The sequence below is a fragment of the Megascapheus bottae genome, chromosome 2 (assembly GCF_031878675.1).
Source record: "Megascapheus bottae isolate mThoBot1 chromosome 2, mThoBot2.hap1, whole genome shotgun sequence".
Lineage (NCBI taxonomy): Eukaryota > Metazoa > Chordata > Mammalia > Rodentia > Geomyidae > Megascapheus > Megascapheus bottae.
The window spans coordinates 62717341-62741160 of NC_143510.1; the positions used below are offsets into that span (position 1 = coordinate 62717341).

The 23820-nt window shown below is 39.4% G+C and overlaps 1 protein-coding gene across 4 annotated transcripts; it reads left to right on the plus strand.

The window, feature by feature from the left end:
* Window positions 1–1861: 1861 nt before the first annotated feature.
* Window positions 1862–13151, plus strand: Faabtp (fatty acid amide binding transmembrane protein). 4 transcript variants are annotated; one of them, XM_090328254.1, is made up of 8 exons: window positions 1862–2012; window positions 2379–2529; window positions 3396–3509; window positions 7478–7615; window positions 7963–8217; window positions 9754–9963; window positions 10750–10943; window positions 11803–13151. In XM_090328254.1, the coding sequence occupies exons 2-7, from the start codon at window positions 2400–2402 to the stop codon at window positions 10911–10913; spliced, it is 1011 nt and encodes a 336-aa protein (XP_090184380.1). In that variant the 5' UTR covers window positions 1862–2012; window positions 2379–2399; the 3' UTR covers window positions 10914–10943; window positions 11803–13151. The 4 variants fall into 4 exon arrangements, with proteins under 4 accessions (XP_090184380.1, XP_090184381.1, XP_090184382.1 ...); XM_090328255.1 differs by having other exon boundaries at window positions 2407–2529; XM_090328256.1 differs by having other exon boundaries at window positions 1866–1882; window positions 2407–2529.
* The last annotated feature ends 10669 nt before the right edge of the window (window positions 13152–23820 follow it).

The following is a 23820-nucleotide window of genomic DNA, read 5'->3' on the forward strand; positions in this document are numbered from 1 at the left end:
GTATACTTTCAAACCTTGTTGGGTGAATAAAGATTGTTCTTGAACTGTTTTGGTTTTTTTTTTTTTTTTTTTTTTTTTTTTTTGCCAGTCCTGGGCTTGAGCTCAGGGCCTGAGCACTGTCCTTGGACTTTCTCAAGGCTAGAGCTCTACCACTTGAGCCTCAGCACCACTTCTGGCTTTTTGCTATGTATGTGGGGTACCGAGGAATCGAACCCGGGTCTTCATGCATGCTAGGCAAGCACTTTTAACCACTAGGCCAAACTCCCGGCCCCTTGAACTGTTTTGGTTTTATGCAGAACAGCAATAATTACTTTGGAGGTAAGGAATGGGGAAGTGGAAAATATAGGTATCATTTCACTGGCACTATGACAATATACAGTTCCAGCCAGACCTAAGAATTATGAAAAAGAACGTCATCCCTGCCATCCAGAAAGTGTCTTGACACAGGTGTCAGGAGATAACATGACAATCACAGGTTGGCCATGTTTTTCTTATAGAACACCAACTAATTGGACAAGGTCATCATTATGGTGAACACAAAATAAGACTAGTTCATTAACTAAGCAGAGACAGTCATTCAACAAATTATAAGATCATTAGCTAGCTTTCATTATTAGTGACTTCCCAATAGTGTGGTAATATTTATATTGGCCAGATAGCATAGGGAGGTAATATAATTATTTCCCTAGATGAACAAAAGTGGGCACATAATGAGTACCTATAGAAGGACCACATGTTTAAGAAAGCCATTACAATTTCATTCTACTTCTCAGACTTGGGTCTTAGTTAACTTAATAAGCCCTAACCAAGGAAAGAAAGGTAGTTAAGTTATCCTGGCATATATTTTGAAATTCAAAATAAAATTTTAAAGTACTATCACTGGAAATAATACAAATTGTGAAAACTAGAGTAAATCACTGTTTGGAAATGCTATGTCTCCTTAAGGTGTCAAAACTTAAGTTTGAAATCCAGGTATAGTAATCAGTTACTATTCTGTGTCTGTTTGCCAGTCTTGGAGCTTGAACTCAGGGCCTGGGCACTGTCCCTGAGCTTCAGCACTCTACCACTGAACCACAGCACCACTTCTGCCTTTTTTCTGCATGTGGTACTGAGGAAATCGAACCCAGGGCTTCATGCATGCTAGGCAAGCACTCTTATCACTAAGCCACATTCTCAACCCCTCAGTCACAAGTAATTTCATAATGTTCTTTTAAATGACCAAATGCAAATAGTTTGCTAGGTATTTTCACAATGCAAGTGTTGTAGCTTTAGCTTTACATATTTAATACTCAACAGAGTTTAGCCCATTATAGGGACCAAAGTATTGTTTATAATTATTTCTGAAGTCACAAAATCCCAGTCCTACAACATGATATGTTCCCCTCCCATGCAAAATAACTCCATGCCATCTGGCTGGAATCCGGCACCAAGCCTGTAATCCTAGCTACTCAGGAGGCTAAGATCTGAGGATCACAAATCCAGGAGACTTTTATCTCCAATTAACCATCCATGAGCCAGAAGTGCAGCTATGGCACAACTATCCGAGCGCTTGTCTCGAGGGAGGGAAAAAAAAAAAAAAAAAAACACCCTCAGGAACACACATACACACATATACCCCTTGAATAATTCGCCTGAAATGGAGTAACAGGTTGTAAGACTCATTTATATTTCAAGTACTGCCTAGCAGGTTGGTTCGGGGGTTGGGGGGAGGTCCCACACCACCCCTTCAATGGTGATTTCACAAACCCAGGGAACAGATTTCCACGCGTCTCGCCCTAAGCTCTACAAACCCGGCCTCCGGGTTTACGCCAATAACCGCTCACGTGGGCGCGGCAGCGCATGCGCCCTGGGTGCGAGCTGCGGGCAGGCTAGGCACAAGGTGGTAAGGACCGGCGTCTACGGGTCTCGGCCTTGGCCTGTTGAACTAGATCTGGACCCCGAGGCGATTTCGGAAGCAGAGTGGACTTAACCGCGGCCCTACCGTGCAGGAAACCCTGCCCTGACTCGCCCAGGTGCAGTCGTCCTTCGTTGCCGGGGGGGACCTGCTCCATCAGGCTTGTGGGCGGGCTGAGATGGGCGGTGGGCGGAGCTCGCCTGTCTGGAGTCTCTGATAGGCCTCTGCGATTTCCTTTTCCCTTTCCTGGTCTCACTGTCCAAGTGTAAGACCAACAGCCAGGAGCCAGCCCTGGGGCTTTGCCTTTTTTTCCATTGAGGAGTTAACCTAGCTAGAGTGCTGCTGTAGTAGCAGTGTCTTTTTCTTCGGGTGGTGGGAGATACCTATGTTTGCATTTATGGTGTACATTTAAATTGCATCTAAACGAGTGCTTTGCAGGCAGTTTTAAATGGCATTAGCTCAGAAACGCTGTTTTCTCTCTCAGGTGCTCATTGCCTTCTTTTCCATGACAGATCTTGACGACAGTATATGCAAACGATATATAAATATGATTACTAATATAGTAGTCTTGAGCCTGATCATTTGCATTTCCTTAGCTTTCTGGATTGTGTCAATGACTGCTAGCACCTATTATGGTAAGTAGGAATGTTCCGAATTGATTTTTTTTTAACCTAACTAATGGTAAAACTGTCAATGTAAAAAATCAGAAAGTCATGTCCTCCAAATGGTTATGAATGGTTTGAATGTTTGCTTAACTTCCACCACCTGGATTATATATGTAACTGATGGCCACTTCAGAAAAGAACAGAAATGAAATGAAACTACTTAGCCTTCGTGTTTAGGAGTCTATCGTGGGAATTTTAACTATAGAGTCCTGGACCTGTCTAAAGGCAATGGTCTTTCTTCACCTTCAGATAATTCTGCCATGCAGGACAGAACTTCCAACTTTTAAACAGAAGTCAGTAACCAGAAATTTTATGTGAAATCTCCCACTCTAAATATTGACTCGAATTATTTATCAACATACCACACTGGCCAAACAATATATTTCTGAATTGAATACTGCTTTTGAAAAAATCAACTTCTAACCATTGAATCAGATTTATAGCCTGTCGGAATGTTATTTGCTTAAAATAAAATTGTTTCTCTGAAAGGAAGAGAGAGGAATAATTAAATCCTATTAAGAAAAGAGTGACAGAACCTGTTCTTTTAGAAAAACTACTAAGGAGCTAAAGATTAATTTTGTATTCCCAAATACTCATGTGTGAGGTGCCCAGTGTCATAAATAGCTATAAATGGCTCTCAGAACTTGAACACAGTTGACCATACCTCCAATAAAATTGTCTCTCAGGTAATAATCAGGTGTCACATAATTTATTTGGGTAACTTCATTACAGTTTTGTTTATAGCTATTTTAATCCACAGTACACTTAAAACTTAATGCCATGACTATTTTTCTGTGACTTAATGCAATTTATATTCCCTCTTAATAATTTTTCAGGTAACTTACGGCCTATTTCTCCTTGGCGTTGGCTGTTTTCTGTTGTGGTTTCTGTTCTGATCGTATCTAATGGCTTTAAAAAGAAAAGTCTAGATCACAGTGGGGCTTTAGGAGGTATGTCTTTATGCTGAATGTTTGAAGTAACTTCTAAGTATTTTCTTATACAGTATAAGTAATCTTAATGTATATTCTCTAAATTCAGAATATATAAGACTGAATTTTAATGTTATATATTTTAGACAATGATAAACATGCATTGCTTAGTATTCATATTCTGTCAAAATTTCAGGAGCATACAGTTTTAGTGTAACATGCAAATTTAATTTTGCAATTGATACAGGAGGATAGACTGGATCGTTAGAGCACTCCACCTAATTGTAACAATTGGAACAATCAGAAAGAATAACCTTTGGACAGGGCAGAGTGGTTCACATTTGTGATCCCAACTACTCAGAAGGACTGACTGGAAGGATTGTGGCTGGAAGCCAAACTATACAAAAAGTTAACAAGGCCTCAGATCAACCAGAGCTGAGTGCAGTGGGGTGCCTGGGTCGTTTCAGCTACATGAGGGCATACATAGGACCATTAAGGTCCAGGCTGGCCCACAAAAAAGCTGGAGACCCTATTCCAAAAATGCCTAAAGTAAAAAAAGGGCTGGGAAGGTGGTTCAAATGGTAAAGTGACTACTTAGGCAAAAAAGGTAAGAGGTAAAGAGGGAGAAAGACATGTTAATTACTATTACTGATCTTAACTAGAACAGTTCAAATCAAATGTTTTGATTTAATTTTCAGAACTGAGTTGAGGGAAGGCCATTTTTCCCTTTGTTTAATTTTAGTACTGAAGTATATATTTCAGGGCCTCATATTTGCCAGACAGGCACTGCTACCATTTGAGCTACTTCACCAGCCCTTTTTGTGTTATTTTCAAGACATGGCCTCAACGCATGTTTTCTATCATATGCACAATCTATATCTAAAATACACTGGGACATAATAAATTAAATGGTACTCTAAGCATTCACACACAATGAGACCAAAGGATACCTTTAGGAGTAGAACACAAAAGGTACAGTGCCTATGTGAACTCCCATAAATGGACAGAAAAGTTTGTTTTTTCTTTATTGTTGTTTTCTCTTTTTCATTTTTTGTCTTGTTTGTTTATCTGTCTTTGAGAGGAAAGAGGGGCACAGAAATGGAGAAACAAAAGATGAACAACTGCAGCACTACTTACTCTACAACTTGTTGATGGGGATCAGGGAAAAACTGGGAGAGAGCAAAGGAAGGGATGACACTGTCCAAAGAGAAATATATTCTTTATCTGACTTATGGAACTGTTACTGCTCTGTCCATCACCTTTAAAACAGATAGATAGATAGATAGATAGATAGATAGATAGATAGATAGATAGATAGATAGATGGAGCAAGCCTTGCTTTATGCCCAGGCTAGCCTAGACTACCATCTTCCTGTGTATGCTTCTCTTTATTACAGGGATGGCAGGCATTCACCATTGTACCCAATCGTGCTTTCCTTGTAGTTTAGATGACAGGTATGCATGGGTTGAGATGGAGTTTCATGAACTTTTATGACTCAGCTGGCCTCTGATTTCCAATCTCCATCTCCCAAGTGGCTAAGGATCATATGTTTAAGCAACTGTGTCATCACTCACTGTGTGGAGATGGCTGGCTTCAAATTCATAATCAGCCAATGTCATTCTTTTCTTTCTTTTCTTTTTTTTTTTTTTTTTTTTTGCCAGCCCTGGGATTTGAACTTAGGGTCTGGGCATTGTCCCTGAGCCTCTTTGTGCTCAAGGCTAGCACTCTTATCTTGAGCCATAGTACCCTTTCAGGCTTTTTCTGTGTATGTGGTACTGGGGAATCAAATCCAGGACTTCATGCATGCAAGTTGAGCCACCTTCCCAGGCCCTCTCTCTGTTATCTTTTTCAGGAATCTTTACTCTTTGGGCTCAGAGATAATAAAGATTTTTTTTATAATGGAAATAAAGATTTTTATAAAATCATGAAGTTTATGATAAAAAATAAAACATGGTTAAATATATCCATTGGAAGATAGGTGATGTCTTCTCTCGATAGAGTCAGATGCTTTTTTCCAAGAATTTAATTTGGAGCTGAGACCCAAAGAAGGCAACAATGGGAAGGTCTGAGAGAAGCATATTATTACAAGTTGACAAAATAACAAGTACGTAAACCCTAACTTGTCCAAGCCTAGCTTATTATTTATTTTTAAAATGTTTATGTCTTAGAAGTGGCATTGTGGCTCAAGTGGTACAGCAGTAGCCTTGATGTAAAGAGCTCAGGGACAACGCCCAGTCCCAGAGCTCAAGGCCCACAACCAACAAAAAAAAAAAAAAAAAAAAAAAGGTTAATCTCATTTACTAGTTTTGAGGACCAAGAATGTACCTTAGGCTCCCCTTCTAGAAGGAATTGCTATAAGGAGAAGAAAGCTGCATAGCAAGGCAAGGAGTTGTCCAGAAGGACTAGTGCTGATACTCTGTAGGATTTCACAAGAACAGCACAGCTTGCCTGTTTTCAGTCACTATCTGGTGTTCAATCTTTCTAAAGTAGAAGCTTCATTCTGTCAGATAATGAGATTTGTTCAGAACCAGTAAAGTGTCTCCCACTTGTATTAATCTGATAGAATGCAGAACTACAAGGCTAACTGGAATATAAAAGTCATTGTTGAGGCACGCCCTATACTTACAGAGCACTAAGTCTGAGAAACAGCAAGTCTGGTCCGAAGGGTTTCCTCCTTCAAGTGCAGTTCAACAAGTCTGCCTGCTTCTTTTGGCCTTCCTGTCTCACACAGAGCGTGAACCAGCCTTCTGGTTTTTATACCTTCTCTTTAGACAGATTGTATAGAAACAGAAAAAAGTACATGAGACAGATAAAAGTCAAAACATCTAAAACCAATCACAGAACATATTCCAGTTTTAGTTCTCTATGAAAATGAAGTTATTTTCTTGGATTTACCTAAGAAAATTTTTCCAACAAAAATTATCTCTACTGGGTGCAAGTGGCTGGTGCTTATGGTCTTAGTTATTCAAAAGGCTTAAAATCTAGGCTAAATCTGAGAATGGTGGTTCAAAACCAGTCTGAGCAGAAAAGTCAATGACATGGGTGGTGGGTGGGGGGAGGGTAATGGGTACCAAGACATGTGAAAGGGTATCAATGTATGTGAATTAATGCACCTTCTATCTGGCAAATATCATGTAACCCTTTTATTAATTACGATAAAAAAATATATATATAAAGAAAAGTCAATGACACTCTTCTCTCCAATTTATCACCAAAAAAAAAAAAGCCGGAACTGGATCTATGGCTCAAAAGGTAGAGAGAGCAGCAACTCTGGACAGGCCCCAGGTCCTGAGTTCAAGCCCACACACACACACACACACACACACATACACAAAACCAAACCTGTATCCTCATTTATAAAGCTCAGCAAATGATATTGTAAAAGGTCTTTGAAAGGCACAAAAAGGTTGCTTATTTTTTAATAAACATAAATGTGAAGCTTAAAATAATAAGAATTTTAAAAGTCACAACCTAAAGTTGTAAATTTTGCAGAGCTAAAAGATTTGAAAAACTATAGTCTTTATCTCCATAGAGAGAGCTGGAGTTAGGACATTCTTCAGATTAGCCTTCTATTCAATATTGTGTGCATAATACATATAATAGGTATTGTTTACTAATAATGGACTCATTACTATCCATTCTGTTCTGTGCCTTCCTTATAAAGTGGTTGTTTAAAGCCAGGTGCTGGTTGTTCACAACTGTAATCCTGGCTACTCAGGAGGCTGGGATCTGAAGATCACAGTTTGAAGCCAGCCCAGTCAGAAAAGTCCGTGAGACTCTTATCTCCAATAAACTGCTCAGAAAAAGTCACAAGAGGTGCTATGGCTCAAGTGGTAGAGTATGTGCCTTGAGAAAGCCCAGGGACAGCGCCCAGGCCCTGAGTTCAAGCTTCAGCACTGGCAAAAATAATAAATAAATATCCATTCATTTTCCATAGCTTTCACGTGTGAATGCCATATAATTCTGTGTTTATATGTTTTCCCCCCCAGGGCTGGTGGTTGGATTTATCCTAACCATTGCAAACTTCAGCTTTTTTACGTCTTTGCTCATGTTTTTCCTTTCATCTTCCAAACTCACAAAATGGAAGGGAGAAATAAAGAAGCGCCTAGATTCAGAATATAGAGAAGGTAAAACTAATTACGTTTATTATAACTCAAGACGGTAAACTTTGTTTCACTTAATCAGAGTATGTTTTACACTGTTGAAACAGAATAAATGTAGCTTGAAAATTACTTTGGTAGCCTAGTTTAATTTGATCATCTATTTTACCAAGAGGAATAACAGCAGAATCTTAGAAACATTACATTAATTATTTTAGATCTGTTAATAACAATAATGAAGTCATACCACTGTTAGTTTTTTAAAAAATACAGTCCACTTCCTTAAATTTTAATATAGATGTTCATATAAGTGCATAATTTTTCCTCAGAGAAGGAAACCATTCCATCCTCTTTATCTGCTTGCTTCTTTGCAGGTGGGCAAAGGAATTGGGTTCAGGTGTTCTGTAATGGAGCTGTGCCCACAGAGCTGGCTCTACTGTACATGATAGAAAATGGCCCTGGCGAGACACCAATTGACTTTTCCAAGCAGCACACTGCTTCCTGGATGTGTTTGTCTCTCTTGGCTGCACTAGCCTGTTGTGCTGGAGATACCTGGGCTTCTGAAATTGGTCCAGTTCTGAGTAAAAGTCCACCAAGGCTGATAACAACATGGGAGAAAGTTCCTGTTGGTGAGTCTTGATTTGAGTTCCATCACAATACAAAAACAAACACAAAAATTGTGTAATTATTGACAAGCCTTTTAAGAATTGTCTCTGTTCTCTTTAATTAGAAATGTACTATGGACTATTAATTTGGTGATAATAAGCTGGGCAGTGGTATAATGACTGTAGTTATAGTACTAAGGAGGTTAAGATCTGGATGGAAGACAGCCGAGACAGGAAAGTCTGTGAGACTCTTCTCTGTCATTAACAACCAGAAAGGTGGAAGTGAAGATGTGGCTGAGCGATAGCCTGGAGCAAATAAAGCGAAGGGACAGTGCCCAGGTCGTGAGTTCCAGCCCCGGTATTGGCACACAGAAAATTGGTGAATAATAATAATAATAAATGCAAGAAATTAGACCTATGTAAATCCTACAGGAGCATGGGGATTGACCAACATACTTACCAATGAAGAAAGTAAGGAAATGAAATAATGGCATATTTCTTGAGGACCTGCAGTATAATAGTGCTTTTCATTGTTTCTCTGTTTTGGTGGTACTGGGTTTTGGACTTCGGGTCTTCCACTTGGTAGGCTGGTGCTCTACCACTTGACACTTGACATGTCTCTAGCCATGCTTTTTGCTGGTTATTGTGGAAATGAAGTCTATAGAAAATTCCTTTCAGGGTTGACCTTGAATTGCAATCCTCCAAGTTGCAGCCTTCTTTTTTTGTTGTGGTTGTCAGTCCTGAGACTCGAATTCAGGGCCTAGGCACTGTCCCTGAGCTTTACTCAAGGCTAGCACTTTTCTACTTGAGCCACAGCACCACTTCCAGCTTTTTCTGGGTATGTGGTAATGAGGAATCGAACCCAGGGTTTCATGCATGCTGGGCAATCACTTTCCCACTAAGCTACCTTCCCAGCCTCTCATAGACTTTTCTGTCCAAGCTGGCTTTAAACTGCAAACTTCAGATCCTCCTGGAGAGGTATGAGCTACAAGCACCTAGCTTCTCTTATTATTTCTGTCTTACAAACAAGGAACTAAAGCACAGAGAAGTAGCACTCAGTTCCCACTGAACCCTTCCACTTCAAATGCTTTACTGAGGAGAAAGTCTATTTTCTAAGTAAACTATTGTATTGAGATTATGTAAGAAAGAACTGGGGATTTTTTTTTTTTTTAGAGCTATGGATCAAACTGAGGCCTTGAGCATTCTAGGCAGGTACTATGCCACTGAGCTACCTCTTAGCTCTAGAGAATTCTTTCTAATAAGTACTATATGATCTCCTTAATGTGATTTCATAAAGTATTTGATCTCTTGGAAGTTAAGGGTGTAACAGTAATCAACTAGAAGAAAGAATCTTGAATGTTTTCTCCATAAAGCAGTGATAAATGTTTGAGTAGATAAATATATTTACCAGGAGTTGAATATGAAACAATGTATATGGGTATTGAAATCTTACATTGGCTCCATAAATATGTGCAATTTTTAGGTAGCAGTTAAAAATTAAAGATAACTTTTTCTCTCTTTCCTGATCTTAACATATCATTTATGTATGTTTTCCTTTAGGGACCAATGGGGGAGTTACAGTGGTGGGACTTGCTTCCAGTCTCCTTGGTGGTACCTTTGTGGGCATTGCTTACTTCCTCACCCAACTGGTTTTTGTGAATGATTTAGACATCTCTGCTCCCCAGTGGCCCATTATTGCTTTTGGAGGTCTAGCTGGATTACTAGGATCCATTGTGGACTCATATTTAGGGGCAACGATGCAATTTTCTGGTAAGAACATAATCTTATTAATTTAAGTCAGTGAGTTATTTTTTTAAAAAAAGAAACAAAGGGACTGGGAGTTTGGCCTAGTGGTAGAGTGCTTGCCTAGCATGCACAAAGACCCGAGTTTGATTCCTCGGTACCACATACATAGAAAAGAACTGGAAGTGGTGCTGAGACTCAAGTGGTAGAACTCTAGCCTTGAGAAAGCCCAAGGACAGTGCTCAGGCCCTGAGCTCAAGCCCAGGACTAGCAAAAAAAAAAAAAAAAGAAAGAAAGAAACAAGATCTTTTCTACTCTCAGGTTTTTGAAATTAGAAATTTTCAAAAGAGAAATCAAACAGGACTGGCAGAATGATCTGTGATTAGATGTTCTGATTAGATTCAGGGCACTGGTGGCCCCCACCTATAATCCTAGCTACTCAGGAGACTGAGATCTGAGGATCACAATTCAAATCCGGTCTAGGCAAGAAAGTCCATGAGACTGTTTATCTCCAATTAGACAGAAGAAAAAAAAAAAAAAAAAGAACCAGGAGTGAGGCTGTGGCTCAAATGGTAGAGCACTCAGCCTTGAGCAAAAGAGAGCTGAGGGATAATGTCCAGGATCCTGATTCCAAGCTCCACCACCAGCAAAATAAAAGGAAATAACTAAATGGGGAAGCACCATCAAAAAATTAAAACAAAAAAAAAGTCACAGTGAATCTTTCAAAGATTGGCCTATTTTCGGAAATAAAGGTTAATTTTGGTTTTCTTAAGTTTATTTGACTCCAGGGTCTTTTTCTTGTTTTCCACCCAGGTTTGGATAAAAGCACTGGCATGGTGGTCAACAACCCAACGAAGGAGACGAAGCACATTGCTGGGAAACCCATTCTTGATAACAATGCAGTGAATCTGTTTTCTTCTGTTCTCATTGCCCTCCTGCTTCCTACTGCTGCCTGGGGTTTTTGGCCTAGAGAATGAACTTTCTATCATTTCCACAGGTTGACACTGGTGAGTCCAGGAGAATTTTTAATCCCAAATTTCATCCTAAGAATAGTCTTTGAAACAGCACAGTTAGAATGTGACACTTTCCTCACATCATCTCCCTTTAAAGGCTAGTAAAAGGTACAGACAACTTATATCCATTTTTCTTCTATTGAATCTAGCTGCCTCGACAATGGAACTATATTTTCCCCTCAATACTGCTATGTATTGAAGTGAAAGATCTACATAGTTAATGGATGGGGGTGGGGAGCTAGTTTATTTAAAGCAGTGTAAGCATTAAGAATGATGACGTTACAAATGGTTCCCAATTGTATCAGAAATACCATGATTCCAATTATTCCAAAGTTATATTTGTTTTAAATGGCTTTAATTGATACTTGTGGGAGCCTAAATAAATATATTATCCAAATCTTCTCCTATTACCTTGCCAGTAACTCTTGTGAAAAGTTCAGAGACAGCTAGGCACTAGTGGCTTGTATAGTCCTACCTGAGATATGTAGATTGCAGTTCGAAGCCAAGCCAAGCTGAGTGGTAGTGGCTCACAGTTATAATCCTAGCTACTCAGGAGGCTGAGATCTGAGGATAATGGTTCGAAGCCAGCCGTGAGACTCTCTAATTAACCACCAGAAAGCCAGAAGTGGTGCTGTGGATTAAGGAGTAAGCCAGACCAAGCTGGAAGTCATGAGACTCTTCTCTCCAATAAACTATCAAAAAGCCAGTAATGGAGCTGTGGCTCAAGTGATTGGATAGTTGCTTTGAACCCAAAAGCTCAGGGATGGTACATCCCCCACAACCCAAATCAAAAAAAGTTCAGAAATCACTCAGAAGTAAATTGTGTAGCCTAAACCACATTTTTTCCCTCCAGGTTATGAAATTTGAAGAATAAGAAGAATTAACTACAACCAAAAGAAATTATCTAAAACATCTGTACCTCAGGCTGAGGAAGTGGCCGAGTGCCCAAGTCCGTGGTCAGATACCTAGGACCCACAAAGAGGAAATGCACCTTGTTACATTATTTCAGTTGTTATTTGAAGAGAAATTACCTTCAATTGAAGAGTTAAATGCATTTTCTATATTTCTTTGAAAAAAATGTGATTTTATATGTATATATATATATATATATGTAATATGAGAGTGGGTTAGAACCAACATCCTGAACAATTACGTTACAAAAATTTTACTGTGAGGGACCAGGAGTTTGGCCTAGTGGTTAAAGTGCTTGCCTAGCATGCCTGAAGACCCGGGTTCGATTCCTTGGTACCACATACATAGAAAAAAGCCAGAAGTGGTGCTGAGGCTCAAGTGGTAGAGCTCTAGCCTTGAGAAAGTCCAAGGACAGTGCTCAGGCCCTGAGCTCAAGCCCAGGACTGGCAAAAAAAAAAAAAAAAAAAAATTTACTGTGATTATTTTTACTGTTTTACAAGGGACTGGAAAATGGTACAGTTCCATACTGTGTACCTTCTAAGTAGTGCTCTACATTTCATTGTAGCCTCAACTAAAGGGAATTCTGCTTTACAACTTGGTTCTTTACTGTGACTTACCTTGGGTTAAAACATTTTAACAAGGCCTGGTGCACTGGCTCACACCTGTAATCCTAGCTAGAGGCTGAGATCTGAGGATCAAGGTTCAAAGCCAGCCCAGGCACAAATGGACCTGAGAGTCTTATCTCTGGTTAGCCTCTAGAAAATGGTAAGTGGGACCTGAACTGAAGAACTCAGGGACAGAGCCCAGGCTGAATTCAAGCCCCATAACACCTCCACATACACACACAAAATTAACAAGGGACAGATATTTCACTAAATATGTCTTACACTGTTTCTCATGTAATTTCCATACCTTTCTTCCCCTGCTCCTTTTGCCTGGTCAAAGAAACTGAGAATGATGTCATGAACAAGCCACCAGCCAAGTGCATACAGATTGGAGGCATGATGTCAGTTGTAGAGCTACCAAACAAGTTTAGAGCCTAATTTCAAACCCCAGTACTGCAAAAATAAAGAAAAAGCAAGGCTCAGTGTCTCATGCCTGTAATCCTAGCTTCTCAGGAGGCTGAGATCTGAGAATCGAGGTTCAAAGCCAGCCTAGGCACTCCAAGTAACCACTAGAAAAATGGGAAGTGGGCTGTGGCTCAGGAGTAGGGTAGCCTTGAACTGAAGAGCTCAGGGACAGCACCTAGGCCCAGAGTTCAAGCCCTTTGGCCCACAAAAAAAGAAAGAATGGAAGAAAGAAAGAAAGAACATGATTGTGCAACTTAATTATAAACATTTTATGTTTATTATATGTTGTTATATAGTTCTAAATGATCATGAATATTTTAAGCATACATCAGTATTTGATATGCATTTGTTAAATTAAGGTGTTTGGCTCTAATGAGGGCTCTGTGAGTGTGCGTCTGTCTCTCTGTCTCTATTTGTCCTAGGGCTTGAACTTGAAACCCAAACACTGTCTCTGAGCTTTTTTGCTCAAGAATCGTGCTCTACCACTTGAGCCACAGCTTCACTTTTGGTAGTTAATTTGAGGTGAGTCTCACAGGCTTTCCTGCCTGGGCTGAATTTGAACCACGATCCCCTGAGTAGCTAGATTTACAAACATGAGCCACCAGTGCCTGCCTCTGGTTAGTGTTTCCTTAAGATCTCGCAAAGCTGATAATCAGGGGGCACATTCCTGGAAGGAAATGAAAAGTTTTAAAGTTTGTCTACTTCAGTCTCTGGGACTATAATGATCCGAACCTTTCTCAGTCATGTGAAACAATATTAGTGGTTTTGAAACTAATGAGTCAAGAAAGCACTGTAGGAGGAAAGAAAGATTTATAGTGCATTTGTCCTGAAATTATTTCCCCTGCCAAGACTAAATGGCACTTCTCTTCACTTGCCATACTTCTCTCTTCAAAATTCGTTTTATAAATGCAGCAACTTCATTTGGATTCACTCTTCATTTTAATGTTTAATTAAGCAATACATTGACTCTGTTCTTTAATAATAAAAAAAGAACATTAGTGATAAAGCTAAAATGTCCTTTTGCTTTACTCCCCACATACACACCAACTCCAGCCCTCTCTCCTAACTTTCCCAGGATAATTAAGTACTGATTGAAATTTGGCAGAGTGTATTTCAGCATAAGATTTATGTGTTCTTAAGACTTGAGATTATTATAGCTAGGACCATTTTTCTTTTTCTTTTTTTTTTTTTTTTGCCAGTCCTGGGCCTTGAACTCAGGGCTTGAGCACTGTCCTTGTGCTTTCTCAAGGCTAGAACTCTACCACATGGGCCACAGCACCTGTCCTTGTGCTTTCTCAAGGCTAGAGCTCTACCATTTGAGCCACAGCACCACATCGGTTGTTCTGTGTATGTGGTACCCAGGAATCAAACCCAGGTCTTCATGCATGCTAGGCAAGAACTCTTACCAATAGGCCGCATTCCCTACCCCTAGGACTTTTTTCTTTTAATTCAATGTGGGGAGTGAGCACGTCAAGTCCAAGGAAGGAAGGAAGTGGGGGGGAGGGTGAAAAACTGCATTGTCTGTATAATCTTCAAAAGAAAAGTATTTTGAAACAATAATAGTTTGCTCTGTGCCAGCTGTTGCGTAAAACAGCTTCATATGGTAGCAGGTTTAATTCTCCTTACCACCCTGTGAAGCAGTTATGGTACTCATTTTCGTACCAATAAAGAACTGAGCTTTAGGGATGGGATAGGGAAGTGGGAGAAAAACATCAGAAGGGGAATCAGTGTTCAAGAACTAATGTACCCGCAACCTGATGGATGTTACTGTAACTCCTCTAAACATTACCCTAGGAATAACTTTTTTTTAAAAAAAGGAAACTGAGCTTTAAAAAAGTTAAATGATAAAGTTGGGCACGGTGGCTCACACCTGTAATCCTAGCTACTCAGAAGACTGAGATCTGAGGATCAAGGATCAAAGCCAGCCCTGGCACTAAAGACCAAGAGACTCTTATTTCCAATTGACCACTAGAAAACCAAAAGTGGCTCTGTGACTTCAGGGGAAGGGTGATAGCCTTGAGCTGAAGAGCTCAGGGACAGCGCCTAAGTCCCACCACCTACAAATCAATCAATCAATCAATCATTCAATCACAAAATCTACTTTAAACACTAGAACAAAAAAATCCCAAAGCTAGCAGAAGTGGGGGTGGGGTGGAAATGGTAACACTAGAGCAAAAGTATACTAAATAGAAAATAGACATGAAATAGCAAAACTATAGCTTATTTTGTAAATAGCAACAAAATTCACAAAGCCTTAAAAGAGGTAGATTTAAGTGAAATCACAATCGAAAGACAATCAGCACCAAAGAAATGAACAGGATGGATTGATAAAGAATAGTACAAGAGCTGGGTGCTCCTGTCTGACACCTATAATCCTAACTACACAAGAAGCTGAGCTCTGAAGATTGTAGTTCAAAGCTAACCTGGGCAGGAAAATTCATGAGATTCTTATCTGTAGTTAGCCACCAAAAAAGCCAGAATTGGAGCTGTGACTCAAGTAGTAGAATGTTAGCCTTGAGCAAAAATAGCTCAGGAACAGTGCCCAGACCCTGAGTTCAAGCCCCAGGACTAACACAAAAGAAAAAGAAAAACAGGATACTACAAGAAATTATATGCCAATAAAGTGAATAATATAAATTAAATTGGTAGCTTCCTTGAAATGTGTAACTCACCAAGACTGAATTATGAAAAAGAGGGAAATCTGAACCAATAGTGAATAAGATTAACACATACCAATTACCCAATTAAAGGCCCAGATTCGAAGAATTCTACCAAATACTTAAGAATAAATACTAATTAATGTAAAAGAAAAAAATTAGAAGCTCAATCTGAGGCCATCATTTCCCCAATGCAGAGCAAGGCAAAAACTTACAAGAAAACTATATATCAATATCCCTAATGAATTCTGATGCAAAAATATCTGAAAACACTAGCAAATAGAATTCAACAACACCTTAAAAGGATAATTCTCTATAACAAAATGTCATTTTAATGGCATGCAAGGATGATTCACTATGTGAAAATTAGCCAATATACTATACTACAATATAATTCTTGAAATCTACCCAAGTATTGCAACTGGTGCAGAAAAAGGATTTACCAAAAGACAATACTCTCATAAAAAGACACTTAATAAACCAAGAATAATAAGATTATCTCAGAATAGCAAAGGTAATAGGAAGATAATTTTTGAACATCCCAGATATAACATTATACCCAATGGTAAAAAGCTGAAAGCTTTCCCTTTAAAAATCAGGAACAAGGGTAAGTTGACCATTCTGGTGACTTCTATTCAAAATAGAAGTCCTAGCCAAAGCAGGCAAAAAAGAGAAGTAAAATGTATCCAAACTAGAAAGGAAGAAGTATAATTATCTCTGCAACTGACAATAGCTTACATATATATCAAGTCATAGAGGATGGACACACACACACACACACACACACACACACACACACACACACACACACACACTTTTAGAATAACCAACCTAGTTAGCAAAATTATGAGACCCAAAATAATCACCACACCAGTCAAGCATATTTCTCTACTCTATGGAACTATCGGAAAAGGAAGCTAAGGAAACAATTTAATTTATAATAGTATATAAAGGAATAAAGTAATTAGGAACAAACCTTAACCACGGAGGTGAAATACATTTACACTGGACCACAAAACATTAATGTTAATGAAATAAGACAAATAGAAACACTTCTAATGCTCATGAAGGAGGAAGAGTTAATAAAAAGATGTCCATGCTAACAAAAGTAATCTACATATTCAACACAACCTCTCCCAAAGTCCCCAATTATATTTTTCACAGAAAAAAATACATATATTTTTTTGCCAATCCTGGGCTTGAGCTCAGAGCCGGAGCACTGTCCTTGAACTTTCTCAAGGCTAGAGCTCTACCACTTGAGCCTCAGCACCATTTCCGGCTTTTTTCTATGTATGTGGTACTGAGGAATTGAACCGGGTCTTCATGCATGCTAGGCAAGCATTCTAGGCCAAACTTCTGGCCCCAAGAAAAAGAATTTTTTTATTAAAGAATTTATTAACATTGGTTTTTACATCATATTTCAAATGACATGTTTAACAAACAAGTGTTCAAGAAGGGAATCTCTATATACAATCATTGGCACTTGGGTTTTAGAGAAAAAGAATTTTTTTTTAATTCACCAGGCATGGTGGTGACTCTGAAGGCTTACGAAAGAGAATCAAGACTTTGAGGCCGGCCTGAGCTACATAGTAAGAGCCTATCTCAAACAATCAAATGCCAGAAAAACAGAAAATGTCACCCTAAATTTTTTTTATGGAATACCAAGGAATGTTCAGTAGCTAAAACAATCTTTAAAAACAAAAGTGCCTTATTGCAAAACATATTAGTACGCCAAGTATCATTTATGTTACTGGCATAAAAAGGCAAATAAATAGAACAGCTTGGCGACCTCAGAAGGAATTCTTGCATATTGTCAAATGATAGAAAATGCACAAAAAATAATCTCTTCTGTAAGCATTTAGGAAAAAACTGGTTATCTGTGTGCAGATGAATAAAAGTGAACTCTTAATTTTACACCTTATATAAAACTTAATTCAAAGTGGATCTTAGACCTAAGACCTAAAACTATAAAAATCCCTAGAAGAAAACGTAAGCAGAACATTCTAAAACATCAGCTTTCTCTTTCTTTCTTTCTTTTTTCCTTCTTTCTTTCTTTCTTCCTTTTTTTCAAGTCCTGGGTCTGGGCTTTCTCAAAGCTAGCATTCTACCCTTGAACCACAACACCATTTCTAGCTTTTTCTGTGTATGTGATACTGAATCCACTCCAGGGTTTCATACATGCTAGGCAAGCACTCTACCATTAGGCCACATTCCCAGACCTAACAGAATTTCAATGATGCCTTGTGATTTCAATGATTTTTATGCTTCAGAGGCTAAGGTGCAAAGTGAAAGACAACCCACAATATGGGAGAAAATATTTGCAAACCACTTACCTTTACAATAGGCTAACATTCACTATACATAAAGAATTACAATTCAACAAGAAAATAATCAAATAACTCAATTTAAAAGCAGAGACGTTGAGTACACATATCTACAAAGATAGGTCTTTTCTTGCTCACAATTCTAGAGGCCCTGCATTGAGGAGTCATATCTACAAATATTTTTCTTGCTGGCAGTCTTGGGTGGGTGAGAGGCATCATGTGGAGTCAGGGGAGCATGTATAAATACATACCCTTTCTAGCCTCTCTTATAAATCTACAAGAATCCATGTGGCTCTTTGTCACCAGGTCCAGGCCAGAAAGTATTTGGTCCCATTGGTGAACGAGTTCAAGGATGGTCACAAAGAGACTTAATAGGAATGAAACTAAGAGTAAACTCCGGTACTGTGTATCAGATCCAACCACTTGCCCCTAAATGCTCACTGAAGAGACAGGCAAAGGGTGTAAAAATAGACGTCTCATGCAGCATTGCAGCCCATCTTCAGCCATACTGGAGGCATAGACATGAGCTACATGTTTAAGTAAAGATGGTAGGGGAGATTTGTGTATTTAATTCAACAGTTTGGGTTACAAGTATGATCTGATTCGCATTATCTCATTCCTGCTTCCCCAAGGTTCCAGGAAACATATATGTCATTTTTGTCTGGCAGCTGGTCTGTCCTAAGGAGGCTATATTGTTCCCTGTAGGCACTTTTGGTCTCCTGTCATAAAGCTATTATCATTAATCTTGCCTGTTATGGCATCCTTTGAACTAGAAAGTTCACTGGACTTGAGAAATAGATGTCCACCTGAGACTAATTCCATTATTACTAATTGAATGATTTTGAGAACTTCAAATGCTTAGATGTCCATTTCTTCAATGCCACCAACAATCTGAACCAATCTCTTTACAGGACTCCATTTCAATCTCTTAATCACTAATCAAAATTAAGATCCAGCAGCTTTCCACACATGTATTCAATTTTTATTTAGGAGCTATTGGGTGTACTGTACAATCAGGCATAAGATATTAAGACATGGAAGTAGAACAAAATAAACAGAGCTTATCATCTAGCTATAAGTTGGGAGTTTAGTCAGTAATCACACAAGTGAATAATTATACCTTGTGATGCTGTGAAGGAAATTTTGGGGCTGAAGAATGTTTACAATAGAAGTACCTAGAAGAACCTGCTTTTCTTTTTTGTTTCTGTTGGTTCTGGGCCTTGATCTCAGGGCCTGGATACTATATTGTAGCTTCATTCAGTCAGAGCTGATGCCCTGCCATTTAAGCCACAGCTTCACTTCTGGATTTATTTATTTTATTTTTTTGCCAGTCCTGTGGTTTGTAAACTGTCCTTGGGTTTTTGTCAAGGCTAGCACTATGCCACTTGAGCCACAGCCCCACTTCTGAGTTTTTTCTATGTATATGATACTGAGGAATTGAACCTGGGTCATTGTGCATGCTAGACAAGCACTCTACCAGTGGGCCAAACTCCCAGTCCCCCCCTCCCCTTTTTTTAAAATTGGAGTGAAGAGCCCAGCAAACTTTCCTGTCAAGACTGGCTTCAGTTTACTGTCTTCAGATTTCACTCAAACTAGTGCCTAGCTAGTATTACAGGCCTGAGTCACTGGTACCTGGCAGTAGCCTGGTTTTCTTGAAAAGTTTTCCTGAGGAAGTAACAAGTAGGCCAGGACCAGAAAAAGGATTGGTGGTGGAGGGTCTTCAGTAGTAGAAAGCATTTCTGGAACAAATAAGCCAACAGAAAATTACTGAGGAAAGGAAATGTTTAGCATATGTACAGGAAAAATGTGACAAAGACTCTGGGCACCCCGCCTGAAGGCCCTCTCAGAATATGAAATGTTGTAGCTCTCAACAGAAAGAAAACCATTTCAATCAGCTCTACATTTCCTTACATTTAAGATTTATCTTCCCTCTGAAGACCTCTCTTTAAGAGATGCATTCTCCAAAGCAAAAGAACTTGTCTGAACAAATTAAATGATAATGACTAATGCAAGAATAGATCATTAGGTAAACAGAACAGAAGTTATGCAAAGTTCTCAAACTTGGCTGCAAAAAAATCAGTTCTGAATTCCTACTGCTTTGGCTCCTCCTTTGAGGGACCAGAACTCAATAGTGCAGTATAAGGCAGGAAGATTCCTAATGGTAGTGATTGAACTGGACAGCTGATGTTGAGAACCATTAAGAAAACTGCCGGGGCCTACCGGCAGCAAATTGGGGTTCCTGAAATAGGGGGCAGGGACTGGAAAAATTAGAAGAGAGACAAACACATCGAGTCCAGGAGGTCTGCAGCCCAGGCAAAAACTGCAGCGCCCCGTTTATTCTCAACTCAAAGTTTATCTCCCTTCTTGAGACCAGGGCACTGCCAGGTGTTACATCCAGATGGTTAATCAGGGAACTGTTGGGGGTTACATTCATATGGTAAATCTCAGATCAATTGAACAGGAGAAGGCCAAAAAACAATAAGACAATCAAGCAATTATCTGATGCAAATCAAAGTACAGTTTGATTCCACTCTTGCTCCCGACAGAAAACTAATGTTCAAAGTAAAGTTTCCATTCCACCATGTGCATCCATTTTCAGAGCTTTTTTTTTTTTTTTTTTTTGCCTGCCCTGGGGCTTGAACTCAAGGCCTGAGCTTTCTCAAGACTAGGCAAGCACTTTATCACTAGACCAAACTCCTGGTCCCATCAGAGGAATTCTTTAACACAGACACTTGCTTGTTCTGAGAACTGCTCTGGGTACTTCATGAAGGAAGTTAGTTTGTTTGTTTTTTTAATCACAACTCAGGAATTTCCTTTTTATTTTCACAATCAAAAAGATAAGGAACTTGAGAGTTTAAATAATTTGCCCAAGGCCATACTAGTTAAACAGAAGGGCTGGTATTTGAACTTGGTAAGTCTGGCTCCAAAGTCATCATTCTTGTTGTTGTGATCACTCTGTTAATAGTGTCTAAAGAGGAGTAAACAACCTTCCCTACTTTCTACATTGCCAGAAAAATTACCAAAAAAAAATCTTAGTGGATTTCAGGGCCTCAAAAATCTCAGACCTGAATCATATGAGGAAACAGAAATAAGCAAAAATAATTTGTATAATAAAAAGAAAAATCATAAATAATCTTTCCCTAATGGAAAACAAACAATGTGCAGGGACTGTGGCCTAGTGATAGAGTGCTTGCTTAGCATGCACGAAGCCCTGGGTTCAATTCCTCTGTACCATATATATCAAAAAAGCCAAAAGTGGTGCTATGGTTCAAGTGGTAGAGTGCTAGCCTTGAGAAGGCCCAAAGACAGTGCCCAGGTCCTGAGTTCAAGCCCAGGATTGGCAGAAGAGGGAGGAGGAGGAAAGAAGGAAAAGGAAGAGTGGGAGGGAGGGAGGGAGGGAGGAAGGGAGACAACCATTTTTTTGTTTTTGCCAATCTTGGGGCTTAAACTCAGGACCTGGACACTGTCCTTGGACACTTTATGCTAAGGCTAGTGTGGTTCTGGAGCTTTGAACCCAAGGCTTCATGCATGCTAGGTGAGAACACTAATATTAGGCCATGCTCCTGGCTCAAACAGTTTTTTTGTTTGTTTTTAAAATCTACTTAATGGTGCTGGAGGTGTGGCTTGAGTGTCAAAATGTTTGCCTGGCAAGTACAAGGCTCTGAATTCAAAGTCCGATACCACCAAAAAAACAAAAACCTCAACTAATGAATTTCAAGTTCTGTACAGAAAATTACTAGCAACATAATAGCCTCTTATTTCCAATTATCACCTAAAAGCTAGAAGTGGAGCTGTGGCTCATGTGACAGAATGCACAAAAGCTCAGGGACAATACCCAGGACCAGTACAATAATAATGATAACAATAACAAATTTTAAAATTTATTTTTAATTTTTACTAGCAAACATCATTTATACAAGGCAGGTATTTCATTGTGACATTTCCACACATGTATACAATATATTCCAATCAGTCTTATACCCTCTCTCATTTTCCTGTATGGCTACCTGCTTCACAAAATAATTTTAACAGGTATCATTGTTCTATTTTTGTACATGAAAACAACCTACCATATTCATTCTTATTTGCTCTATCATTAGTATCCACCCCTAACAGAACCTGTTTCTCTCTCCCTAGTTCCTCATCCCACTATCAACTGATAGCTTTCACTGAGATTCTCTATGCTATCTTTATATACAGATACAATGTATTTCAAAATTATCCCCTTCCTTATCTTTTATTTTTCCCATTCCCCCTGTATCCTAAATAGTCCCATACTGAGACTCGTATTTTCTGTGTATCTGTATACATATTAACGTATATATTTACATACATATGTACATGTTAAGAGCATCTATGTCTTTTAAGTCTAGCTTCTACATATGGACAAAAACATACAAATCTAAAAAGGGCCACTTTTGAATAGGACCTTTGGCAACCACAAGACTCAGAAGCTTAACAGGCATGATCCAGGCACTGCCTTTAAGACCTTTAAAGCCTTCTAGCCAGATGGAATTACAGGTATTCAGAAACTCATGAGTGCTAGTTGGAGCCTGTAGCCACACAAGATTTCCATTGTTGACTTAGATTTTGGGCAGAAGTGGCCTGAGGCACCCAGATATACTTCTTTTGAATGGCAATTCTTCTCCTATCATTGAGACAAAGTAGCATATGGCCAGGACAGTCCATGTAGTGCTGCAATATAAATTGCCCATTCTTGTTATTCACAGTCCCCGCCAAGCCTACTAATGTCAACAGAGCTCAAGTGGAAATGGTACATTCAAGACTGGACCGGGCCAGGATCCATGTCGGCAGACTCCCTAAACAACTGACTTGCTCTCCCAGGAATCAAAGACACTGAGAGCCCAAGACTCAGAGATGTGCCTACTGATAGATTTGCCAACTGGTTTACTGATGACTCTGAAAATGAACAAGCAGACCAGGGTCTGCTGGTGCCATCTGACTAATATCTTACCAGCTTTTCACTAAGACTAAAGGTGAACATCCTGGCCAGATGACACAAAGTAGTGATGGCAATACCTTCAAATCTTGATACAATTTCACTGGTGCATAGGGCATTGGTGCCAGTGTAGTCATCTGGGTCAGAAGAACAGCAGTGGAACCACTAGATTATTAAAGGACTCCCTGTGTGGACAAGGACAGCTTGCTGCCTACAAGGGACAAAATACATGTCCCTAGTGTGGATGCTAGAATTATAATCACAGGCTTTGACAGCAACTTCTGTCATGTTTTTGGAAATCCCATGAGGTCATCCTGCCCAAAATAGCCTTTACTGCCCCAGCAACACAACATGAACACACAGTAAAGTCATGTGATAGATTTCCCATGCACTCACATTTCCAAACCAAGGAAACAGTTGGATGGTAAGACAACTGACTCATGAGGTAACTGAAGAGAGAAGGTGAAGAGAGCTTTGCAGGGCGGCGCCCTGACTGTTTAACTTGGGAAGCGCAGATTTAAAACTATTTGAGAACAAGGAAAAAATTGGCTCTTCAGCCCAGGCTGGGATAAACTGTTGGGAGGAGAGGGAGACCATGAAGCTGCCTGATAAGGGAATACCTGTGAAATGCCAATCTCAATATTCCTGTTTCTCTTTGCAGTGATTTTGATTTGTGTACAGACCAGCACAGTCCTCCATACAAATCCCCTTAACTCTGCTTGAAGGCAGTGCTTGCCTACATGCCTTCCACTACAGGATTCTTTAGGAGTGACCAATATTCTCATGCATGGAAAGGTAGTATTATATGTGACCAACCTTTCTGGACTGGATAATGGAAGTGCACCAGTCTGGATCAGTCAGCCCTTGCTGCCCACTAGTTAGTATCTGTGAACAGGCTGGGTTGCTCTGCTAACTCAACCCAGCACCTACCCAAAAGGCAAAGCTTTT